The following is a 23,295-nucleotide window of genomic DNA, read 5'->3' as shown; positions in this document are numbered from 1 at the left end:
GGCAATATGCTCTGGCGCCATTGTGAGTGCCGGCACTCACAATGGCGCCAGAGCATATTGCCTTGGCGATGGTGGTCGCCCGCGCGTCCTCCTCGGGTGTGAAGGACCTTGGCGGACAGGAGACCTGTGCCGCTGTGCGTGCATGGGGACAAAGAATAGCAAGTTGCATTATCAGTAATGTCGAAACCCCTTCACCCGTACACCTAGCACTGGACCATCTGGAAACCCACAACAGCTGTGGCCGCCTCCTTCATCCCGTAAAAGCATGCCTTCTGTTCGTTCGTGCCAGCATTTTCACTGACGCACAGGTTGTGTTGCTGATGCCGTACAGACGACTATTAATCGCGCCTCCGCGCATCGGTGCTTAAGACGTGGCTAGACGGCTAGTGTCTGACACGCATGCATGGGGCGAACGCATCCATCAGCTGTGCAAGCCGACCCGCTCGACTCATACGGTAGTGTCAAGACGGAGGGCAGTTGTACATAGTTGATACGATGATCCATGAATGCATAGTTGTCAAGTGTGAGTCAATGTGGTTAGCCAAGCGCTGGGCGGTGACCTTGTGGTGTTGAGGCCTGCCTGCTGCCTGCCCATCCACCAACCGTGCACGGTCTACACGGTCTGCTGGTTAGGTACCGTACAAGCAGGCTCGGGCTTAGGTAGGGGCATTGCCGACGCTCCCTAGCTACGTATCATAGCGAACAAGGATTCGCTGCTGCGACGAGATTGTAATGTGTTCTACTAGCGGCCGTCGTGCCGGCCGTGTGAACGCCACACGATGGAATGACCAGACACCTTCCTGAGGAGCACGGTAATCGCACTGTGGACACCATAACAGACCATCTGCTGTAATGCAGGATATTGTGTGTTGCAAACTTCGTCTCTTGCTTAATCTCTCAGCAACCTGTTTGGGTAATGCAAAGCTCCACGAATCCCACACACATCTCCTGTACGGGCATGTGCCGCACATCACGGTTCCTGGACCCTGCATGCCTCTAGGTATTCTGGCACTCATCAACTACATGCATGCCCATGCACTACTGGATACGCGCCGTGCAAATACAACCCACATGGGCGCAATGCCGTCTGTAAATAATACAAATCAGGAGCGGCCATCACCCCTTGCCAACGTCAACCGAGTGCGCAGATGCATGCGTTAATGCCGAACAGTCATCCACAAAAGACACACACGGAGAACCTCTGCTTCTTCCAGTATCCATGCCCATTCGCCTACGCCCACAGCGCCCCCGCCAGCACCCGCACGCGGCACGGCACGGCGGTGCGTCGGCTCCCGCCAGAACCCCTCTCGCTCCTTGCCGCAGCCTGCCCAGATGCCTGCGTGCCTGCTTGCTGTGTTCCTGCCGCCGCACGCGCTGCTCACTGCTCAGAACCAGCGCGGCTCATCCAACCCCAGCTCCTTGGCCTGCAGCGCAAAGTGTGTGTGTGTGTGTGTGTGTGTGTGTGTGTGTGTGTGTGTGTGTGTGTGTGTGCGTGTGTGTGTGTGTGTGTGTATGTGAGGGCGGGGGGGGGGACATTCATGATTAATTAAGCAGTGAAGGCGTAGGGGGGGCGGGGAAGTAAGGGTTGGGGTGGATGGCGGACCATCACCGTGTCGGTGCGGGTGGGCACGACCTCGCACCTGCTAGGCAACTACAAGTACGCCTGGCGGCAGCCCGCCGGCTTTCGACACGTGCACACAATGCCAATGCGACCCAGGCCCCCTTTGATTTTCTGCTCCACAGCATACACAATCATTTTGCCCCGTCCCGCTCGGTTCCGCCCCGTCCCTTCCCGTTCCTGCCCCTCCCTCCCTGGCGCCTCCACCCGCTGCCGCTGCCCTGTCGCTCGCTCTCCCTCCCCACCTTCTTGTCCATGGCAGGTTTGGCCTCCGCCAGGCGCTCTATGAGTAGCTTGGTGGGCGGCCGCTCCAGAGAGGCCAGCACGCAGTCGCCCAGGTGTCGCGCGTCGGCTGCAGGCAGGCGGGCAGGCGGGCGGGCGGGCGGGCGGGCGGGCAGGCAGGCAGGCAGGCAGGCAGGCAGGCAGGCAGGCAGGCAGGCAGGCAGGCAGGCAGGCAGGCAGGCAGGCAGGCAGGCAGGCCAGGGCAGGTCAGATAGAGCAGGTCAGGGCAGGGCAGGGCAGGTCAGGGCAGGGGAATGAGCAGTTGTGTATGTGGCGAGGGGTGTATGATGGAGCAACAGCGGGTGGAATGGACATGTAGCAGCTGACCACGGCAGGGGCGGCCTCAGCCACACGGTGTAAAGTTTGCGAATGCACCCACCGCCGGCGCAATTGCAATGCACCTAGCAGTCCGTTTGCACCCAGCAGTCAACACCCGGCCCGGCAGTCGTAGCGAGGGAGCCCGCACTCCCTCCACCCACCCAACCACCCAACCGCCAGCCGCCACTCACGTGTTGCTGCGGGGTACAGCGCCCAGCGGTGCGGCCAGGCCCGCACCAGCAGGCCGTTGGCGCCGCGGCTGCTGCGCAGCATGCGGGCGCTGTACAGCGTCTGCCAGCCGGCTGGGTCCAGCACCTCGGCGGCGCGGCGGCGCAGCTCGCTGCGGGGCACGGGGACGGGGCGCGGGGTAGATGGGGCGCGGGGTAGATGGGGCGCGGGGCAGATGGGGCGCGGGGCAGATGGGGCGCGGGGCGCGGGGCAGATTGGGCACGGGACACATGCATATGGGAGGAACGCGAACGGCATATGGTTTTAAGAGCACGAGAGGTGTGGAGTACGTACGTGCGAGGGGCGCACACACTGGAGGGGGCAGCAGCCATGGGTGGAGATGGAAGGTGCGGAGTATGTGGGATGGGAGTCGGCGGCAGGTCCAGGCAGCAGCATCATGGAACGCGAGCGGGGCGTGAAATCCTGGGGTTCCATTCTAGGGTAACCCTGCCTGTCCACGCGGTCCGCCCCCTGCCCAGCCCCCTGCCCAGCCCCCTGCCTAGCCCCCTGCCCAGCCTCCTGTCCAGCCCCCTGCCCAGCCCCCTTATGTTGCGGCACGCACTCACAACTGCCACGGCTGGCCCACGCTGTTGGCGCTGGTCCAGGTGGGGTTGACCGCAATGACCGTGTGCCCCGGCTGCGTAGCGCGGGCGCCGTACCCGCCATCCAGCAGCTTCACCAGCGAGGGCACCTGCGGCAGCAGCAAGTTCACAGACGGTGCACGTCACGCCCCCTCACGTAGCCACGTGAGCCAGCTGCGCCCGTGCTCCCGGCCTGGCCCCCAATGCAGATCAGTTGGACAGACCCCACATTGAAGTGGTTGCCAGCACCCACCCATCCACCCACCGTGGCACTGGTGACGTTGGCAATGACGGAGGTGTCGGGCCCGGCCGCCCACAGCCCCACGCCGTCGGCGCCGTCCTCCAGGAAGCCCAGGAACTCGGAGTTGTAGCTGCGGGGGCATCCATGTATATGCGTGTGTTTCTGTGTCTATGTGTCTATGTGTCGGAAATGCCCTCTCACCCCACTCCCACATCCACCACTCATCGCCCCGCACCCACCCACCCACCCACCCACCCACCTACCCATCCATCCACCAGCACCCACCCGTCTAGTCACGCCTCGGCCACCCGCCACCACCACCCACCCGTCCAGCCACGCCTCCACCAGCGGCCGCAGCACGCGGAAGCGCTGCACCTCGCCGCCCGGGAAGTCCGCCTCGTCCAGCAGCATCAGCAGGTCGGGGTCGGGCGCGCCTGCAGGGCAGGGGCCGAGGAGAGGATGCATGAAGCAGTGGCGCCGAGGTAGGGCCGGGATGGGGTATCCAGGTATGTGTGTGTGTTAAAGAGCACATTACGCAAAGACAGTGTATGCGATGCAGCATGTGTGTGTATGTGTGTGTGTTGAACAAACAACAAAACGTGTGTGTGTGTATGTGTGTGTGTGTGTGTGTGTGTGTGTGTGTGTGTGTGTGTGTGTGTGTGTGTCTCTTGCACGCGGGGCTGTGCGCAGCCGTACGCCATAAGGCGCTGCCTGTCGTGCTTCCCATCCCCTACCCCGGCACGCCCCGGCGCCCAGTGGAGCATCCCGCACTTCCGCCACGACAGGTCATGTCGCCGACGTGGCCCACACCGCCCCTCGCGCGCCTCCTCACCTCGCCCCAGGAAGCCTGAGCGCTGTGCCGGCAGCGGTAGGTCCACAATGAGCCGCCGCGGGCCGGCGGCGGTGGCGGCACCGGCACCGGCGGACGCCGACGTGGAGGCCTCACCGCCGCTGCGCTGCGCCGCCTCTGACTTGGCCTCCGCCGCTGCCGCCTCGCGCCATTGCCGCAGCGCGGTGCGCGCCTGCCGCACCGCCTCGCTCACCGTTCTGTAGGAGTGTGTGGGGGTGAACAGGTCTCGTGCAATTGCGGGCAGTTGCACGGAGGAGGCAGGCCCGTGCACATGCTCCTGACCTTCACATGCGCGTGAAGCAAAGGATACTGCGTGTAGGCTTACGTGGGGGGAGCAGGCGCCGAGCCCACTTTGGTGGTGACCATAGGCTCGGCGGTGGCGCGGGCACGGACCAGTCGTTGACAGGGCCGCACGGCGCGAACGCCTTGGTGGTAGGTCGCGCGCGCGCGCACATGCTGGCCCCCTAGTGAGACACTCATCTTGGTGACTAAGAGTCTGTGCTACTCAGGGGGACAAGCGCTTGGGTTGGAGGATGGGAGGTGTGCAGCAATCGCACGTCTGTGGTCAGAGTCTGAGAGTCCTATGAGTATGACAGATATCTATGGGACAATGAGTATGGAATGTTTAATAGCAAGGCGGGTGGAGGGGAGACCGCATTGAACCGTCGTTCAGTCATTCAGGGTTCAACGGGCGCGTCACTGCTGACGATAGGAATTCTGCGCTGTATGAACGAGTGAACCAGCGTAAGACTTACCAAGCAAAACCACTTCTTTAGTTAGCAGCCCTACTTTGCGCCACACGAGCAATGGCCAAGACGCGCCGTGTAAGAAGAATAGCCCGCGTCAATTCGAACGATGCATGTGCACATGTGTCTATACCACTGCAAATTCTCTTGGGCGAAATTAGCTGACCCCCTTCCTGACGATGCTTCCGTCGCCGCCTGCCCCTGACAGCGGAAGAAGCGCACGCACGTTGAGACCGATGCGGCGGAGGCAAAGAAGCCGGACCCTAAGACTTTCGTCTTCAAACGCGGAAAGCATGGGGTGAGCAACGAAGCATCTCTGGGCGCTGGCGGCGGAATTCGTCCGAAATGCACCCAGCGCGGGCCAAAAGTCACCCGCCGTGGCGCTATTCCAAGCTTGCAACATGCATTGGCGCGACATGGCTGCATGCTGCGGTGTGGTTTGCGCACTGGTCGTTCGGCAAGGGGTTTTTAGCGGGCACGTCGCCGCTACGACATCCCGCTGCCGCGCCTGCCCCGGCGGTCATGGCCCGCCACGGCATGCGCTGCCCCCTTTCCCTCCAGTTAGCTCGGTAGTGCCTGCGCCCGCACCCATGCCTGTGCCCCTCCCTGCCTGGGTGCCTGCCTTCCTGCCTGCCTGCACAGGCCATCCTGGCTGACCTGGAGCAGGACATGCGCCGCATGCTGCTGCCCAACACCGCCCTCAACCTGCGGGTGAGACAGGGGGAGGCGGCTGCAGCTGCGACAGTAGCAGCACCAGCGGCATTTGGCAGCCGCAGTAGCAATGGCAGTAGCAAGAGGAGCAGCAGGATGCGGCTGGCGTGTAGGGGTTTGGAGGGGGCGGGGTGAGGCCATCCAGGCATGGAGCCGTGCCCATAGGGTTCCGCAAGGAACCTCAGGCGATGGCGAGAGCACTTCAAGCGGCCCGCCAGCACAGTATCCAAGGGCTCAGGTGCCTGGCTGCCTTTGCCCACCTGCTGTTTCACGCACATCAACTCCAGGACCGGCTTCCGCTGCCGAGCCGGCACAATCATAGCACGTAACGACCCCCGCGTGTATGTCTTGTCCGCTCTCTCTCTCTCCTTCTCTCACCCGCATGCAGGAGTCCCGCAAGAACAGCCTGCGTGACTTTGTGTCGGTGGCGGGGCCTCTGGGCGTGACGCACTTTGTGATGCTGTCCGCCACCGACAACAGCAGCTACATAAAGTTCGCCAAGACGCCGCGGGTGAGGGCGCGGGCCAGGGCGCCGGCGCAGGGGTGCACAGGGGGCGGGGTGGTGGCTAGGCCGCTTGGGTTACATGCCCGTCAGCCCGACGGAACGGAGAGGAGGAAGGAGAGGGAAGGGAGGCGTCATGGCCCGCGTGAGGGTGTCAGCGGTGCGCAGTGTGGGGGCGTAGATGGGGGCGCTAGGGCCGCCCGTGCGGTCGTGTCAACGGACGCCGAGGACGCATCGAGGTAGGGGGAGCCGATGACTCCGCCCCTGCCTGGTTGTACCTCCACCGTGCCCGTCAACCTGCGGCCCCCTGCGGCCCCCTCTCCCTCTCCCCTCCCTCTCCCCTCCCTCGCTGCCCACCACCCCCACCCCCTGCAGGGCCCCACCATGACCATGCGTGTGCGCAACTACAGCCTCATCCGCGACGTGCAGAGCGCAGCGGTGCGGCCGCGAGTGCCCGCAAACGCATTCAAGGTGCGGGTGTAGCGCGACGTATCAGCATCATGCGAGGCCGTGAAAAGACAGCGGCGGTGCAGTTGCAGCGGGACGGCCTTTCCGCCCGCCCCATGCAATGATACCAGATTCCCGCCGTCTATGCTCGCTGGTCACAACTAGCCAAGCACGGGTGCCCTTTTTTCTGTCGCCCTCAACCCCACCCTAATTGCGCCTGCTCCGCCGCCCCCGCAGACTCCTCCGCTGGTGGTGATGAACGGCTTCAGCGGCAACGACACGCTGCGGCTGGTCACCACGCTGTTCCAGGGCGTGTTCCCGCCCATCAACGTGCAGCGCACCAAGCTCAGCGCATGCCAGCGAGTGGTGCTGCTGTCGAGGGACAAGGAGAGCGGTGAGGCCGGGGTGGGGTGGTTTGTGTGGGTGGGTGGGTGGGGGAAGGGTTGTAGATGCCAGCCCAAACTAACCCCGGGGGGAGGAGAGCGGCGGGGAAGGTGCCACCGGTGGAAGGCGGGGGCGGGTGGAGGCCGGTGGAGCCGCGGCAGGGGCAGGCGGGTGGAAGTTGCGGGGCAAGCAGGTGGGGTGGGTTTTGCATCGAGGGTTCATGGCGCGCCGGCTCGCGCACCGCTGTCGGCATTGCCGTCACGTCGTTGAACACGCGGCCGGCACCTGCGCCTCACCCCGCAGGTCTGATCCGGCTGCGCCACTACGGCATCTCCGTGGCGCCGTCCGGGCTGCGCAAGAGCGTCAAGGTGCGGCGGCGGCGGACGCTGGCAGGGGAGGAGCGGGGTGGCGGCGGCGGCAGCAGGACGGGGTGGAGCGGGGCGGAGCGGGGGCGGGGGCGGGTGTGGGGGCGCGGCCGGCGTGGGGCGGGAGGTGATGTCAAGAGGGTGTGACGGGCCATGGAGCCGTGGGCGGCAGGGACGGACACAGCTGAGGGAAACCATGCCGGACAGACGACGTACGACATACGACTCCGTACGAAGTACGACATGGACTTCGGCGCAGCACCGCACCGGTGCCGCGGCCCCCTCCGTCTCAGCCGTGCCGACTCCTCCCTCCGGACCAGAATGCTTCTTGGAATGCACCTTGGCCCTGACCACGCCGCTTCCCCCGACTCCTCCTGGGCTTCCCCCCAACTCCCCCGCACGCAGGGCCTGTTGTCCCGTCGCGAGGTGCCCGACCTCAGCGCCTTCCGTGACGTGTCCGAGTTCGTGACCAAGAGCGGATACGGCTCGGTGAGGCGCGGGCGTGCAGCGGGGCCGGGGCCGGGGCTGGGGCCGGAGCTGGCGGGTGGTAGGAGTCAGGCGTGAAGGGTCAGGCGTGAGGGGGGCAGTGGCACAGCTGGAGAGGGCAGGCACGCTCCCCTAGGCTGGGCTGCTTGGGACCGCCGCCAGGTCCAGTGTGTGATGGTCTGGTGGTCTGGTGGTCTGGTGGGTGGACAAAGAACTGACACGGCAGGGCCCTCCGGGCATTACAATCCGGTGCTGGTGTCGCTGGAGCGGCACGGCCAGCTGTCATGGCGCCCTCGACTTCGGCCCGTGGGTCGCCCCTGCGCCGCCCCCACCCGCCCGAGGCCGCCCCCACCCGCCCCGCGCGGCTCCCTCCACCCCACGACCCCACCCCGCGCAGGAGAGCGAGGGCGAGGACGCGGAGACCAGCCGCGTGACGCTGGCGCAGGACCTAGGTCGCGGCAACGTGGCGGCGCGGCAGTCGCGGGTGCGGCTACACGAGATAGGGCCGCGACTGGACCTGGAGCTAGTCAAGGTGGGGCAGGGGGCCGGGGGGAAGGGGGGTTGTAGGGGTCCGGGGGGGGGGTTGTAGATACCAGCCCAAACTAAACCAAACCCAATTACCCAATGCAATAGAGCGAGGAGGCAGGGTGTGTGTGTGTGTGTGTGTGTGTGTGTGTGTGAAGGGGAAGGGGAAGGGGTAGCCGTGAGAAGCGGGGCTGATCATGACGGGAGAGCATTGGGGTCTTGGCTGGGAAGGGCTAGTGCGGGGAGCAAGTGGGGTGGTTCATTCCAATCCGACATAAGCCGGAGGGCGAACCATTCATGGGCGCAGCACTCGGGTTGGCGGCAGTCCAGTGGAGGTATGAGCGCGGCGGACAGGAATGGGAAACACCAGCGCCCCACGCAATTTTTGCGTCGGGGCCTCATCGCACCACTCCCTTTCCCCACCTGATGCTCCACCGCATCCCCGCCCCCGCTCTATTGCATTGGGTTTGGTTTACTTTGGGCTGGTATCTACAACCACCCCGCCGCGGCCCTGTTCCCGCTGCCAGGTGGAGGAGGGTCTGTGCGAGGGCGCAGTGCTGTTCCACGCGCACGTGAGCAAGAGCGCGGAGGAGGCGGCGGAGCTGGCGGACCGGCGGGAGGAGCGCGAGCAGCTGCGGGCGGAGCGGCGCAAGCAGCAGGTGCGGCCGGGCGGGCGGCGGGCAGGGGGGCTGGGGGGTAGGGGGAACGGGGCTGTGGGGCTGGCGGACAGGGTGGGCAGGGGCTGTGGGGCTGGCGGACAGGGTGGGCAGGGGCTGTGGGGCTGGCGGACAGGGTGGGCAGGGGCTGTGGGGCTGGCGGACAGGGTGGGCAGGGGCTGTGGGGCTGGCGGACAGGGTGGGCAGGGGCTGTGGGGCTGGCGGACAGGGTGGGCAGGGGCTGTGGGGCTGGCGGACAGGGTGGGCAGGGGCTGTGGGGCTGGCGGACAGGGTGGGCAGGGGCTGTGGGGCTGGCGGACAGGGTGGGCAGGGGCTGTGGGGCTGGCGGACAGGGTGGGCAGGGGCTGTGGGGCTGGCGGACAGGGTGGGCAGGGGCTGTGGGGCTGGCGGACAGGGTGGGCAGGGGCTGTGGGGCTGGCGGACAGGGTGGGCAGGGGCTGTGGGGCTGGCGGACAGGGTGGGCAGGGGCTGTGGGGCGGCCGTGACGGTGTGACATGCCGTAAGGCGCCGTCTACCGGCGGGTGCACAAGCTAAGACGATAAACTACAGTGCATGCTTTGCTCTCGTTGATGTAAAACCCTGGTGGTGAGCGGCGCTGCCACTGCCTGTGATCCCCCGCCTTCACGCCTCCCTGCCAACCCCAACCCGCAACAATCCCAACAACCACTGCGCACTGCCCGCTACCTGCCCAGGACGCCAACGTGCGGCGCAAGGCGGCGGAGGCGGCGCGCAAGGCGGCGGCGCAGGCGGACGAAATGCGGCAGCAGGGCAAGCTGCCGGCGGGCCAGAAGCAGTGGTGGGAGAAGGAGGTGGAGCCGACCATGGGGCGGCCCGGCGACGTCAGCGGCAACGACGAGGAGGGGCAGGAGCCGGAGGAGGGCGGCAGCGGCGGAGAGGACGGCGCCGGCAAGAAGCGGAAGCGGGCGGCGGCGGCGGCGGCAGCGGCGGCGGATGAGGACGACGACGATGCTGCGTATTTCAAGTGGGTGCGGGAACGAGGGCGGGAACGAGGGCGGGAACGGGGACGGGAACGGGGACGGGGACGGGGGCGGGGGCGCGGACTTTTGTGGTGGGGCATGGATGGGCCCACTGCGTGTATGTCATGTGGTGCGCGTGCGACTGCTGCCGTGCCTAGCTGCTGGCCTAGGGCGCTGGGTGGTGGCATGGGCGGCTGCATCCGCTTACCACCACCACCACCACCACCACCACCACCACCCACATATACTTGCCCGCCTGCTGCTGCTGGTGCTGTTGCTGTTGCTGAACTGTGTGCTGCTGCCGGCGCTGTGCAGGGAGGAGGTGGGGCGCGAGCCCGACGCGGACGAGATGGTGGGGTCCTACAGGGGCGGGCGAGGAGGCCGCGGCGGGCGCTTCGGCGGCCGGGGGCGCGGCGGGCGCGGCGGCCGATTCGGCGGCGGCGGAGGACGGAACTGGGGCACGGATGACTACATCAAGAAGCAGCGGCGGGAAGACGGAGGCGGCGGGGGTGGTGGTGGTGGAGGCGGAGGAGGTGGAGGCGGCGGCGGCGGCTTCCGGGGGCGAGGAGGCCGCGGCGGGCGGGGCGGCGGCGGTGGAGACCGCGACGGCGGCGGTGGCAGGGGCCGCGGCGGCGGCCGGGGCGGCGGTCGGGGCGGCGAGCGGAGAGGCGGTGGTGGAGGCGGCGGCCGCGGGCGGGGAGGTCGTGGCGGTCGGCGGTAGGCGGGCGGCAGTGAGTGGGCGGAGGCGTGTGTGTGTACGGTGTGGGGATGGCGGGAGGTGGCGAGCAGGGGTTGCCGGGTGGCTGCGGCCCGCGCCGACCCGACTGCTGACGGGCGCTGTGGCGCACTGGCGCCACCTGCTGCCGGGCCCCGGGCGCTGGGCGCTCCGGGTAGGCAGGTGGGGGGCCATTGGGCGCTTCTGGTAGGCAGGTAGAGGCTTGGGTAGGGGGCGTCAGTGGCCTCAGTGGCGTGCAGTTCTGCACCTGCGGTCCTGAGCTGTGCGGCAGGCCGAAGGGAGGGGAAGCCGTGATGTCGATGAAGCCGGGGAGTGATATGGGTGGTGGCGTGATGAGGAGGCGGAGGCCGGGGTGCGATGTTCATGTGAGGATTGCGGAGCCGGCGGCAGCTGGCGGGAGCCGCACGGTGGACTCGCACAAGGTGATGGTGCATGAGCAGGTGGGTCGCTGCAGCGGCGACGTAATGCTCTGAGGCAGGAGACGCCTGACGTCCTGGAGGATGTCTTGTTGATAGGCGGCCCGGCGGAATGTTGGCGCGGCCTGTAATGTGCGGGCTCCGGACTTGCGGCGTTTGCAACTGCCTCCAAGGCGGCGGCCTGCAAGTACCTGTGCGCATGGGGGTGTTGCCCGTGCAGGAGCGCCCGCTCCCCCGCACATTCGTGAACCATAACACACCCCAGGTCCCTTATATTTTGAGGTGTAAGCATAGCTAGTTTGTCGGACACTACCAAAATGTTAAAGAGAGTGAGGGATAGCTTTCGGGCTGACCATTCAACCAAAAGGATATCTGACACTGACTCTGGTCTTAAACTGCATGCAAGCTCTAGCTTAAAGGAAGGATTAACAGCCCAGCCATCGGGCCTTGAGCGCGAGACAGTAGCGTGGCACAAAGGAGGGGCCGCTTCCCTTGCGCGCGGAGAGGTTCTACGCCGCGGTACCACCGGATGGGCTCCATGGATTGGTGAGTGTCAAATGCGTCAATTGCAATGAAGATGCACCTCCAGGATATTCGTCGCTTGCAAGGCCCCCCTGCGCATGGCCTGCGGCATGGCAAAGTGCAAGTGGTCTCTTATAGGCTATAGCCTTTATGCGCGTGGATTCCTGGACACTCACAGTCCTCTTGGACGCCGCAAGAAACCTCAGCTCATACTACAGAATTGTGCGACGCGGGGCCTCGTCGTGAACTGTTCCTCGCAACCGTTGCTTGGTCGCTCCCCTTCGCCCGCACGACCCCGCCCCTGCCAACCAGCATCACCCTGTGCAATACGACCAGACCAGCTGCATCAGCATCCCAAGCGCCACCACCCCATGTGCCTAAATGCCCGACACAGCACACCCCCAGCAACCGTGTCCGTAACCCCCGCTGGCGGTTAGTACTCAGAACCCCCTGGGAGGGCCCTATCCACAACCTTACCAAACCCAACCCCACTACAGTCGCACCCAAATCCAAGCCCATCGCTATAGCATGTGCATGTCCTCCGTGCCCTCACGATGCACTCCACTGCACTGCCCTGCACTGGTATCACCACCACTAGAAGGGACAAGTTTGCCACTACGTGTGCGGCCCTGGGTCCACGCTTACATGAACCATTCAGACAGCTTCAGCCCCTACTGACACACACCAACACACCAACAGACGCACCAATACACGCACCAACACACACATACAATCACACACACATATCCCGCACAGTCATGCCGTCTTTCTTGTATGTGTGCGCAATACACAGCCGCCCCACCCTCAGTCCTACCCCCTCCTCGCCCACTTGTCTTGCCACTGCCAGGCGAGGACTTCTACCTGTGTGTGAACGTGAAGGAGGCCCTGGACCTGGAGCCCGGCGTGAGCCTCATGGGCGCCACGTGCGACCCGTGAGTCAGACCTGGCAGCAGGGGGCGAGGGAGCACGTGGCCGCCCGTGCAAGACCTGGGGGGGGGCGGGGCGGGGCGGGGACGTCTTCGCCGTCCCTGAATTGGGATGAGAGACCTGGAAATGCAGCCGTTCATGGAGGACGGGAAGCACGCCACAGCAGGAGGGGGGGGTGAGCGGGTGCCGCGCCGCACCGCACATTCACACGCACACACACCCCTCGGCCCTGTCCTGCCGTTTCATGTGCTGCCCCCGCGCTGCAGCTTCGTGCGTGTGGTGCTGGCTCGTCCAGGCTCCCTGCCCCTGGCCGAGGCGGAGACTCGCGTCATCTTACGCAACAGCCACCCCCTGTGGGAGGAGTGGTGAGGCGGCGACCGCGGGGGGCGCCCGGGTCCGGTGGGGCCGCCGCTTGGCACACGTCTGGTCTAGGTCGTGTCCAACGTCACATACGTGCATCTGCCGAGCTGCTCTCATTGTGGCACCTCCTTACGCACGCATGCACGCACGCGTGTGCCGGTTTTATTCTTTCCCCTGCAAACACGCGCCACACGCACACTCGCGCGCGCTTGCACTTGCAGGCTGCCGTTTTCCCTGGACAATGTGACTGAGGACATGCTCGTGGCGCTGCGGGTGATGGACAAGGACATCGGGCACTTCATCAGCTTCTGCGGCATGGTGCGTGTGCGGTGGGGGAGGCGGAGGAGGAGGAGGAGGAGGAGGAGGAGGAGGAGGAGGAGGAGGAGGAGGAGGAGGAGGGGGCGGAGGGGGAGGAGGGGGACAGAGAGGACCGGTGGGTTCGTGTGTCGTAGTTTGGCCGGCCAACTGCACGTGTTCGTGTGTGTGAAGCTTAGTGCATCTGCGGCCATGCCGCTCCCACATGTGAACCCTCACACCCGCATGTCATCCTGCCCTCACACGCCCCCGCCCCCCAGGTGTCTCTGCCCATCAAGGAGGTTCTGAGCACCATCACCGACATGGGCGAGGAGGTGGTGTACAGGTGCGTGTGTGTGGGGGGGGGGCGGGGGGGGGAGGTGGTGTACAGGTGCGTGTGTGGGGGGGGGGGAGAGGAAGGACGAGGAGGGAGGAGGTGGTGTACAGGTGCGTGTGTGGGGGGGGGAGGAGTTGGTGTACAGGTGCGTGTGTGGGGGGGGGGAGAGGAAGGATGAGGAGGGAGGAGGGAGGAGGGGTGAGGGAAGCGGGAGGAGGGAGGAAGAAGGGTGGAGGAGGGAGGAGGGAAGGTGGAAGAGGGCGGAGGGCGGAGGGGTGCTTGCTTGGTGGAGCGATGGCACGACTGACGGGCGTGCTGGGGTTCCTGCGGCTTGACTCAACCCTACACCGGGGGTTCCGTGTGCCCGTGACGTCTCTTCGCCTCACCCTCACCTCGCCTCACCTCGCCCCACCCCACCTGGCTCCTCCTACTCCCGCCCCGCAGGATGCCGCTGATGGACAAGTCCGGCACCACCCGGCGGCCGGGTGTGCTGGTGTTCGGCATCAGCATCCTGGCCAAGGACCAGTACGACGAGGTGCGAAGGGGTGTGTCAGTGTTTGTGTGTTTTGTGTGTTTGTGTGTCTGTAGGCGTGTTTATACCAGCTCGGAAAAGCTGGCAAGCCCGAACCCTGTGCTTTCCAGCCTACCTCGTACACTGGGTGAGCTGAACACGTCCCGTGTCTCCCCCTCTCCCCCGCTGTCCCTCTCCCCCGCTGTCCCTCTCCCCCGCTGTCCCTCTCCCCCGCGCTCCCTCCCTCCCCAGATGCGCAAGGTCATCACGGCCATACAGGACCCCGACCAGGTGGGTTGGGGGTTGGGGGCGGTGAGGTGGTGGTGGCGGTGATGGGGCCGGGGTGCGGTGCCTAGGAAGGCCTGCGGTGTGCGTGCGCGCGATTGCGGGGTGGCGGCGGCGGCGACCACACCTCCCTCCTGGAAGTAGTAGGAACAATACCCCCTCCGACGCGCACACAACCTCCCCCTCCGCTAGTTTAGCTTGGTTAAGGTTAGTTTAGCTGCAGGTATTTGCAAACTCCCGCCCCCCTCCCACGCCTCCAGATCCACGCCCAGCTGCACGAGTACCAGCTGCACATCAAGGTGCACGGCGTCAAGGGGCTGGCGGCGCTGGGCAGCGGCAGTGCGGCCGCCAGTGCCGGCCTGGCGCTGCAGTTCAGGTGGGCAGGGGGCATAAGCAGGGGGGCGGGCATAAGCAGGGGGGCGGGCAGGCAGGGGGCGGGCAGGCAGGGGGCAGGCAGGGGGCGGGCATAAGCAGGGGGGCGGGCAGGCAGGGGGCGGGCAGGCAGGGGGCGGGCAGGCAGGCGGTGTGATGGGGCTGGGTGAAAGGTGATGGGGTAGAGAAGGTTGTATATCCCATGAAGGCAAGGGGTGGGCAGGGGCTGCGACTGCGCCCTGTGCGGCGGTGCTCGGCTTCCGCTGCTGCTGCAGCGCTGCACACCCCGCTAACCCCCTCTCCCTCCCCATCATCCCTTACCGCACCCTCCTCCCGTCCCCTCCGCGCCCTCCTCCCCCTCCCTCCCCTCGCTCCCCACTCCCGCCCACCTCCCTCCCCCTTCCCTCCCCTTTATCTCCCCCTTCCCTCCCGCTGCTGCAGCCTGTGCGGCTGGGAGCAGCGCGAGCCGCTGCGCTGTGCGCTGGGCCCGACTGGCGAGGCGGCGCCGGACGACCTGGAGCTGGTGGTGCCGCTGGGGGCGGCCTTTGGAGAGGGCGAGTCGCTCAAGGGCCGGCTGAGGGACCAGGTGGGGGGCTGGGGCGGCCGGCGGAGGGAGGGGTGGGTTTCTGCATTCCCAAGAGGCACGAAGACGCATGGGAAGGGGGCCGGGGAAGGGAGGGGGCGCGAGGGGCCGGGCGGCCCTGGGGAGTTGGGCGGGGCGAGAGGGGTTGGCGGAGGGTGAAGGTAGGGTGTGGGGGAGGGGCTGCCCCTTCACCGCCGCGGTGCTGCCTGCCGCCGCCTATGCCTATGGAGTATGGGACGTGTTCTTGGGCACACCCCCTCTGAGCACATGCCGCCTGGAGCCTTACCCCACCTGCCCGGCCCGGTTACCCCTTGTGTGCCCCTTGTGTGCCCCTTGTGTGCCCCTTGTGTGCAGTACGGTGAGGTGCGTATCGACCTGCTCAGCTGGAAGAACAAGCTGGCACGGACGCAGGTGCGCGGGCTCGTGTGCATGTGGCGTGTGGGCTCTCGAGCATGGCAAACATAGTGATTGAGGCGTGTGCGTGTGCATGTGTTTGTTAATGGACCCGACCCCCAGCCCTTACGTACACACGCCTGCACACAGACACACACACACACCACACACTCACACACACACAGACACACACACACACACAGGCACACACACACACGCACACACACAGGCACACACACACAGGCACACACACACACACACACACACGCGCACACACACACACGCCTCCGCCCGCAGGTGCCCATCTGGGACGTGCCCTTCAAGCCCGACCCCATCCCCGCCCCCGAGATCTCCGAAGCCGCCCGCGCCGCCGCCGCCGTCATGGGCATGCCCGGCTCGCTCACCGGCGGCCTCAGCGGCGCCCGGCCGCCCCCCGCCGCCAGCGCTACAGCCGAGCCGCCCGCGACACCTGTGACCGGCACCGCGGCCGCCAGCGACGCAAACAAGTGCGTTTGCGTGTGCGTGTGCGTGCGTGCTGTGCGCCGGGTCGCTTCCCCGAACCCCGCGTGCCCCCCAGCCGCGCCTCGCTCGGGACACCCGCTCTCGCGCTCTCGTGTCCCCTTGCCCGCCTGCTGCAACAACGTCCCCTCCTGATGCCCCTCCTCAGCTCTCCTCCTCGCTCTTTGACAATCGGTTCGGTTAAGTATGGGCTGGTATTTACAACCCCCTCCGCCCCCGCCCCCTCAGGAGCTTCCTGGGCGCCTTCGCCTGCAACGTGGCCAGCGCCATGGCCGCAGTTGCCGGAGGCTCGGGAACACAGGTGGGGGCCTGGGAGCTGCTTTGGGGGGGTTGTAAATACCAGCCCAAACCAAACCGAAACCAACTAAAACGAGCGGGGCACAGGCAGAGGGGCGCGGGGAGGGCGTGGCGGGCGTGGCGGGGAGCCTGGGCATGAAGGGACCATCCAGTGACGTGCCCTGAGGGCGCCGGGCCGGGCATCTGGAGATGGGCTGAGCCGGGTGGGTCGAAGCTGCCTGGGGTCTGAGGGGCGTCAATGACATGTGCGTCTTGCGCCTAGCATGCCCCTGTGTGGCCCCGCCCCGTGTGCCGGCCAGGCCAAGGACGCGCCCAGCTCGCCCACCTCGCCCGAGCCGCCCGCGCCGCCGCCGCCGCCCCCCACGCCGCTGTGGGGGGGCAAGCGCTACATCCGCAGGATGGAGAAGCTGGACAAGGTGAGGGACTGGGGGGTGAGGGACTGAGAGGGTGAAGGGTGAAGGGTCTCCGGTTAGAGCCCGCCGGGGCTAAACCAGCAGCATCAGCTGGCCGTGTGCTGCCCCGTTGGGGACTTGCGGGCAGCTCTCGACCTGTCACGCCTTCCTGAGTTGCCCTTACTGCCCGTGGACTTGCATGGCCCTCACCCCCCATGTACCCGCGAGGCGCGCCTGTGCCCCACGCCGCCCACTCGCCGCCGTCTGGCTCCCGGCCCTGCCCTGCCTGGCTCCTCCCTCTCCACCCCTCCCCTTGGTTCAAAGTTAACCCTCCCCTGCCCTCCCTCTCCACCCCTCCCTCGCCTTCCTCCACCCCTCGCCCCCAGGTCCTAGACAAGGGCGCTGCGGGTGTCAGTGGGCCCCAGAAGCCGGAGCTGGAGGTCAGCATGCAGTTGGTGCGGGTGGCGGTGAGTGGGGCGAGCGAGCGGGCGGGAGGGGGAGAGGGAGGGAGGGGCAGAGGGAGGGAGGGGGAGGGAGGGGGAGAGGGAGGGAGACGGAGGGAGGGGGAGGGAGAGGGAGGGAGAGGGGGGGAGAGGGCGAGGGAGGGGGCGGGAGAGGGAGAGGGAGGCTCTTTGATACGGTGATGGAACGGTGGTGCGCGCAGCTGTGCACGTCGGGATGGGTTGGCTGGCGGGCGCAATGGCCCCACCAGGCAGGCCTCTCATCACACGCAGCACGGGCCGAGGGGCGCACCGCACACTACTCACAGGACGCGGAGGCGGCCGGCGCCGACGGCGGCGCGGGCGGCGGCGCTGCCGCCGGCGCCGTGGACTGGGACGCCAAGGACGTGGACGTGCCGGCGGAGCCGCTGGCGGCTCCGGCGCCGCACCCGCACGCCGCGTGTGACTACGTGGTGAAGGCGGGGCCACACGAGTTGCTGCGGGCGCTGTACGGGCCAGACGCCCCGATTGCGGACAAGGTCAACGCGCTGGAGGTGGGGGCGAGAGGGGGTGCCGGGGGTTGCCAGGGTGTGAGGGCGTGGGGATGCGGGGGTGCGAGGGCGTGGGGGCCCGCGGGTGTCTCGCTTGCGTCCAGCAGCACACAGCACGCCACCGCAGGCCGTTACTGCTCAGGACACAACAGGGCACAGCACCTTCCGCTGCGCCGCGGCCTCCTCCCCCCCACCACCTGCTCTCCTAACCGCTCATGCCTGGAACCCCCTCCTCCCTCCCTCTGTCCCTCCCTGCACCCGCAGCAAATGACGGACTACAAGTGCGGCGAGTGGGGCCCCGACCCGGACGGCAAGGCGCTCACGCAGCGCACCGTGAGCTACCTGAAGCCCACGCCGGTGGGGCCCACGCCAGTGCAGTCGGTACAGAAGGTGAGGGGTGGGTGGGGGCGTTGGGCGCAGAAGGTGCGGGAGCGGGGGCGCTGGGCGCAGAAGATGCGGGAGCGGGGGCGTTGGGTGCAGAAAAGGTGCGGAAGTGGGCGGGGGCGGGCTCGGGAGGAGACCGCACACTTGGTCTCGGGATTTGGGTGGGTGGGTGGGGGGATTCCGAGTGTACCTAGCCCCAGCACCAGCCCATAGAGCGCGAAGGAGGGGAGGGGGAGGCGGGCGGAGGCGGGACTGGGTGAGGCGGCTGTGGATGTGGCGGCTGTGAATGTGGTGCCACGGCTGTGCCTCACGCCTGCAAGGCAAGGCATCAAGGGCGCAGCCCCCAGCCGCCGCGGCCACCGCTGACGCCGGTTCCGGCGGCACTGATGCCCACTGGCCTGCTGCCGGACCTTGCCTCCTGGTGGCGCCGGTTGTTGATGCCGCTGTTGTGGTAATGCTGTCTTGGCCGGCTGCAGGTGCTGGTGAAGGGCGACGGCGGCTGGGTGGTGGAGAACCGCATCACGCCCAACGTGCCGCCCGTGGGGCAGTGCGTGCACGTGTTCATGCTGGTGCGTGCGTGTGGGCACGTGTGTGTGTGAACGCTGTGTGTGTGTTTTAGGTGCAGGGGCAGTCGGACACGGCCGGCTGTGGACGGGGTGGCGTGGCACGACGGGGAGCCCGTGCTGCTTGTGGGCCACGGGGGGGGAGCATGAAGGGGTACATTGAGACAGCCGGCGAGGTGGCAGGTGCCTCCGCCCGGTGACGTGGTGCTTGCCGCCCGTGACAAGGGCGCCCGGTGTCGCCTCACCCGCCGACCTGATGCGCTCGGGCACACAACCCACCTGCCTCACCGGCCTCGCCCTGTCCCGCCCCCGCCGCCGCCGCCCACTCAGGTGGTTGGCCAGCACGTGGGCGCCGGCAAGACGCGGCTGACTGTGTCGCTGCGCACGGAGTGGTTCAAGAGCGGCATGATGGTCAACGTGGTCAAGGGCAAGGTAGGAAGGGGAGGGCCGGGTGAGGGGCGCGGCGGTGGGGGCCCTAGGCGTGCAACGACCTGGGCAGGACCAGGGCAGGGCTGCCCATGCCGAGGACCAGAATGTTGTGCTTGTGGGAAGCCTGGACAGCTTTTGCGTCTCCCATTCACCCATCGCCCGCCTATTCCTCTGCAACTCACCTGTGCCTGCTGTGCAGGTGGAATCGGCCACGCCGCCCGACGCCGTCAAGTTCTTCAACACCCTTAAAACCGAGCTGGCAGCCAAGTACGGTGTGGAGGGGGGCGGAGGCGGTGGCGCAGCCGGCGCAGCAGAAGGCGGCACAGCGGGGGAGGGCGCCGCCGCAGGCACCGCCGCCGGAGGCGTCGCCGCGGTCGTCGTGGGCGGTGGTGCTGGCGGCGGCGCCTTGGGCGGCTCGCCTGTGCTCCTGCTGGCGATTGCGGGTGGCCTGGGTCTGGTGCTGTTGCTGACGGTGCTGGTGCTGCTGCGGGTGACGTCGGAGCTGGGGCACAGCGCGAGGGCGTTTGAGGCGCTCACAGGCGCCCTGGACGCGCTGCCGAGCCGGCTGGCGGCGGTGGCGCAGCAGCAGGCCCTGGCGGCGGCGCAGGTCGCACAGGCATGCCCGTCGACGGCAGCGGCGGCGGCCGAGGCGGCAGCGGCGGTGATTTCGGGCAGCCAGTAGCGCCTCCCCTGAGCGCCACCGGCCAACAGGGCATCGCTGCCGCTGGGGGACTTGAATGTGCTTGCTCACTTACGTATGAGTGGATGTGAGGCGTGCGGGACCTTCGGGCGAGCTGCAAACCTGCCGCAACCATGGATTGCGAGTGGGGCAAGCGCGAGTGCGTGGGTACTGAAGTCGGGCCCCCATGTGTTTGAAACGTGGGCGCTTTGTGCCAAGTAGGGACCTTGCATGCGCGCGACACTGGCGGGCGGACCAGGCTATGACCGATTGCGGTGCAGGGCGTGAGATATGACCGTGTGAGCTGAAGTACCGAATGGTGTTTTGGTGATGGAAACTGCCAGAAGGCATTCACGAAGTGTTTCGTGGTAGAATGCCCAAAGCCGGAGGGGCCGATGAGGAGCCCAGAGACGAGGAATGTGACACACAAAGTAAGATTGCCCTTGAATTACAGCAGCTGTCAAGCTGTGGTTGTCTTCATGGCAAATCCTCGGGAAGCAGCCTGCCAAGCACACTAGGCACGCCATCACGTGTACGGCCGGCAAGACAGCAGTGGCACAAACACAATAAAAGAGCAACCTGACAGCTAGGAAGTCCAAACGCATAAATCACGACAAGCCCCCTCACAAGGGTGTCACTTTATAAACTTGCAATTGCAAGACCTAGCTAGCGCGCCTTTAGTACTAAAATAACTAACTGATGTACGCGCGCGCCTTTCACCATGAATAAACACCGCGCGCCCTCACTATCTCAGTAAGAAAAAATAAGCACTTCAGTAGTGTGGTCACGTGACACCTATCTCGTCACAGCAGTGGGGTTCCTTGTTCACGTGCACGCAACCTTAAGCCCCGAGCTTGCCACAAGGCACGGCACGGCACGACAACGGCAGTACTAGCATGGGCGTGCAGCCGCCAGCCAACACCAGGTGGTGTCACGATCGAGGTCACCGCTCAGCGCTTAGCTAACCACATTGACTCACACTTAACAAGTACGCATCATAAACTATGTACAACTGTCCTCCGACTTGTCAGTACCGTACGAGTCGAGCGGGTCGGCTTGCACAGCTGGATGCATTCGCTTCACACGTGCGTGTCAGCCACCAAGTCTTCAGCACCGGCGCGCGAAGGCGTTGGCGGTGCGGTAAGTAGTCTGCATGGCATCATCAGTAGTCACACCAACGCGTCAGTATACCTGTCACAAATAGACGGCCCGGCATGCTTGCGCAAAGTCAAGCAGGCGACCCGTTCTAGCCACGGTGCTTGCACGTTGGTCCAGTGCTACGTAGGAGGCTATTTGGGGCTCGACCCTACGAGCTACCGGCACTCACAATCGCGCCAGAGCATATCGCCTTGGCGATGGCGGTGGCCCGAGCGTCCTCCTCGGGCGTGAAGGGGGTGCGCGGGCACGAGACCTGTGCGTGGGGACAAACTAAACATCAGCCGGCCGCGAGCTAGGCAGCTAGCTAGAGGGTTGCGAGGACCTAGCCCATCCAATGGGCGCTGGAGTGCATGCATTGCAAGCTGGCGAGCACATCGGAGATAGACGACCCACGCACCTGGCAGAGGTTACATAGGTCTGCCAGCAGGTCGGCATCCGGCTCATCGGGGTCAACCTGCGAGCAACACGAGCAAGCTTAGTTGCAGGGGTGCGGTGCGCGGCTCAGGGAAGCGCGGACCAAGCGAGGTGGACCAGACAAATCCAGGCCCCGGTGGCACGTTATTTTGGTTGGCGCACGTACGTACGGACGCACTCACGTGAAACAGCGGCGGGTTCGCCAGCATGAATTTGTTATTCCACTGGTACGTCTCAATGGGAGACGTAGGCAGTGGGCGGGGGTGCAGCAGGGGCGCGCCGGCAACCGAGGATGCCTGTGAGTGTGGCGGCCGTAAACTTGCTCAGCGCATGTCCAGGCTTGGGATCAGATGCAAACCCTCATCAGGTAGCTAGGGGCGCAGACCCATTCTTTGTCTTCCTTGTTGCATAATACGTGCGTATGCAGGAGTACCGTAACTCACGCACCGGTGAGCGCGGGGGGCTGTTGAGGGAGGGCCGGTAAGGTGCTGGGGAAGCCGGCCGGAAGGAGGCCCAAGGGCTTCGCAGCTTGGCCTTGTCCGCCTCCACCTTAGGAGGCCCCGGGATGCACACGGCGACGCGAATGAACTGCGAGCAAGAGAGACCGCAATGGCGGGTCAGGGCCTTGCGCAGGAGCAGGAGCCCAGTTCGCGGAAGTAGCCCGTAGCCCCGGTGCCCAGCAGGGTGCCGTCGAAGCGGAACTGCGGAACCCACATTTTTCCGCCACTGCGGCCACCTCACCTTGGACATCTTAAGTGGGGTATATGAAAGCTTTGGAGCTTGCGAAGAACCGGGGCTGGACCGCGGTTTTGTTCGAAAGCGGAAGGCCGGCAAGCAGCACGGGTGTCTGAGCAAGCCTTGCAAGGTTTCGCAAGCGTACGTAATGCCACAAAACGCACGACGCTAACGAAGACGCTATGCGTATAAACTTTGAAGGAAAGAAGCTGTGTGGGTTGCTGGACGCTTGGCTGGGCACTTGTCAAAGGAAGCAGTAGGTCACAGAGGGAGAGCGTGTGTGTGTGAGAGCTTGGAAGAGGAGCAAAGAGAATAAATGTATGCAAGAGTTGTGTGGAGAAGGCCTGAAATACTCAGGAGAATCCGTACCACGCTACTGCAGCGCTGTTAGCTGTGCGCTACTGGTGTTTTGCTGTTGTGGACTACCGTGTTACGCCCTGAGCACGTTACAGGAGATGAATTAGCTGGAGAAGTAAACGGGTGCAGGTCCAAGCCCTAGCACTGTTAGGCTGGGTTCCGTAAGCGCCAAACACCGCTACAGATCACGTCAAAAGCACAGCAATCATGGCAAGCAGCCGTAGCCGCGCTGGTAGCAGAATAGGGCTGGCCCTGGCGCAGGCTGCGTCCAGGGCTCCTCCCAACGCGCGCTTAAAGCTGGTGCAGCGTTGCAGATGTCGCGTAAACGAAATTGCCGCAACGGCTGAGCAGCGCTAGCTACTGGATTTGGGGCTCGAGTGTCCACAGTAGATCTGGCGCGAGCCACCGCCCGCGCGGCTGCTGCTGTCAGCTGGCATTATTTAAGTTCAAGGCTGGCTCTAGCTCTAGGGGAGATCGCGCCGGGTGCGCGCGGTGTGTGCAGCAAGAAAGCTGGGCGGGAATTCACTTTTACAGCTGTCAGCCCTCGGTCCCGGCTGCCGACCCACCGCGCTCACACGGCCCGACCTCACCCGGGCCCCCGGGTTGCTGCTGGTTCACGAGGTGCCTTGCTCTTCACCTACCTGCCTATGCTGCTGCTACAGCCGCGGCTACAGCTAGCCGTCTGCCATGGCCTCACACAGGC

At 65.9% G+C, this 23,295-nt stretch overlaps 5 protein-coding genes across 5 annotated transcripts in view; 2 read left to right on the top strand and 3 right to left on the bottom strand.

The window, feature by feature from the left end:
* The window catches only part of CHLRE_10g450926v5 (uncharacterized protein), a 5,682-nt gene extending 5,194 nt beyond the window's left edge, over window positions 1-488 (bottom strand). The window contains exons 1-2 of the mRNA XM_043066966.1: window positions 307-488; window positions 41-132 (exon numbers count right to left, since the gene is read on the bottom strand). Coding sequence (XP_042920363.1) covers window positions 41-132; window positions 307-358 — 144 coding nt within the window. The 5' untranslated portion in view covers window positions 359-488. The remainder of the gene's footprint in view (window positions 1-40; window positions 133-306) is intronic.
* Window positions 489-556: 68 nt separating this feature from the next.
* On the bottom strand, window positions 557-4,718 carry CHLRE_10g450900v5 (uncharacterized protein). Its single transcript, XM_043066965.1, has 8 exons — window positions 4,444-4,718; window positions 4,101-4,315; window positions 3,594-3,702; window positions 3,293-3,398; window positions 3,013-3,137; window positions 2,410-2,558; window positions 1,864-1,970; window positions 557-1,424 (listed from the first exon to the last, which is right to left on the bottom strand). Exons 1-8 carry the CDS (start codon window positions 4,596-4,598, stop codon window positions 1,386-1,388), a joined length of 1,005 nt encoding a protein of 334 aa, XP_042920362.1. The 5' UTR covers window positions 4,599-4,718; the 3' UTR covers window positions 557-1,385.
* Window positions 4,719-4,828: 110 nt separating this feature from the next.
* CHLRE_10g450879v5 (uncharacterized protein) lies at window positions 4,829-11,233 on the top strand. The gene is made up of 12 exons (XM_043066964.1): window positions 4,829-4,942; window positions 5,073-5,162; window positions 5,507-5,575; window positions 5,964-6,086; window positions 6,453-6,548; window positions 6,762-6,918; window positions 7,212-7,276; window positions 7,679-7,762; window positions 8,157-8,291; window positions 8,812-8,943; window positions 9,654-9,943; window positions 10,254-11,233. Exons 1-12 carry the CDS (start codon window positions 4,925-4,927, stop codon window positions 10,657-10,659), a joined length of 1,665 nt encoding a protein of 554 aa, XP_042920361.1. The 5' UTR covers window positions 4,829-4,924; the 3' UTR covers window positions 10,660-11,233.
* A 145-nt stretch (window positions 11,234-11,378) lies between these two features.
* Window positions 11,379-20,424, top strand: CHLRE_10g450850v5 (uncharacterized protein). The gene is made up of 19 exons (XM_043066963.1): window positions 11,379-11,636; window positions 12,460-12,544; window positions 12,806-12,904; window positions 13,121-13,217; window positions 13,475-13,539; window positions 13,975-14,065; window positions 14,294-14,332; window positions 14,587-14,702; window positions 15,140-15,284; window positions 15,636-15,692; window positions 15,972-16,180; window positions 16,422-16,494; window positions 16,790-16,906; window positions 17,269-17,349; window positions 17,652-17,876; window positions 18,138-18,263; window positions 18,734-18,826; window positions 19,151-19,252; window positions 19,449-20,424. Exons 1-19 carry the CDS (start codon window positions 11,408-11,410, stop codon window positions 19,929-19,931), a joined length of 2,532 nt encoding a protein of 843 aa, XP_042920360.1. The 5' UTR covers window positions 11,379-11,407; the 3' UTR covers window positions 19,932-20,424.
* A 62-nt stretch (window positions 20,425-20,486) lies between these two features.
* Window positions 20,487-23,028, bottom strand: CHLRE_10g450800v5 (uncharacterized protein). The gene is made up of 6 exons (XM_001698278.2): window positions 22,242-23,028; window positions 21,948-22,088; window positions 21,683-21,796; window positions 21,484-21,540; window positions 21,256-21,339; window positions 20,487-21,077 (listed from the first exon to the last, which is right to left on the bottom strand). The coding sequence occupies exons 1-6, from the start codon at window positions 22,248-22,250 to the stop codon at window positions 21,036-21,038; spliced, it is 447 nt and encodes a 148-aa protein (XP_001698330.1). The 5' UTR covers window positions 22,251-23,028; the 3' UTR covers window positions 20,487-21,035.
* Window positions 23,029-23,295: the final 267 nt, after the last annotated feature.

This window comes from Chlamydomonas reinhardtii, chromosome 10 (genome assembly GCF_000002595.2).
Source record: "Chlamydomonas reinhardtii strain CC-503 cw92 mt+ chromosome 10, whole genome shotgun sequence".
Lineage (NCBI taxonomy): Eukaryota > Viridiplantae > Chlorophyta > Chlorophyceae > Chlamydomonadales > Chlamydomonadaceae > Chlamydomonas > Chlamydomonas reinhardtii.
Note: the sequence above shows the minus strand (reverse complement) of the source record. Positions and strands in the feature narration are given on the sequence as shown.

Bases quoted from the DNA above. Each gene is read 5' to 3' on its own strand.
- CHLRE_10g450879v5 (XM_043066964.1), top strand. The intron at 5,163-5,506 runs GTGAGCAACGAA...CTGCCTGCACAG, and splicing joins TCAAACGCGGAAAGCATGGG to GCCATCCTGGCTGACCTGGA. The intron at 9,944-10,253 runs GTGGGTGCGGGA...GGCGCTGTGCAG, and splicing joins GACGATGCTGCGTATTTCAA to GGAGGAGGTGGGGCGCGAGC.
- CHLRE_10g450800v5 (XM_001698278.2), bottom strand. The intron at 21,541-21,682 runs GTGAGTGCGTCC...TGTTGCTCGCAG, and splicing joins CGAACCCGCCGCTGTTTCAC to GTTGACCCCGATGAGCCGGA. The intron at 21,340-21,483 runs GTGCGTGGGTCG...CCCCACGCACAG, and splicing joins ACCTATGTAACCTCTGCCAG to GTCTCGTGCCCGCGCACCCC.
- CHLRE_10g450900v5 (XM_043066965.1), bottom strand. From the start codon at position 4,598: ATGAGTGTCTCACTAGGGGGCCAGCATGTGCGCGCGCGCGCGACCTAC. The intron at 4,316-4,443 runs GTAAGCCTACAC...ACACTCCTACAG, and splicing joins TCGGCGCCTGCTCCCCCCAC to AACGGTGAGCGAGGCGGTGC. The intron at 3,399-3,593 runs GTGGGTGGTGGT...ATGCCCCCGCAG, and splicing joins GTGGAGGCGTGGCTGGACGG to CTACAACTCCGAGTTCCTGG.
- CHLRE_10g450850v5 (XM_043066963.1), top strand. From the start codon at position 11,408: ATGTTAAAGAGAGTGAGGGATAGCTTTCGGGCTGACCATTCAACCAAA. The intron at 11,637-12,459 runs GTGAGTGTCAAA...TGCCACTGCCAG, and splicing joins CGGATGGGCTCCATGGATTG to GCGAGGACTTCTACCTGTGT. The intron at 16,181-16,421 runs GTGCGTTTGCGT...CCGCCCCCTCAG, and splicing joins GCCGCCAGCGACGCAAACAA to GAGCTTCCTGGGCGCCTTCG.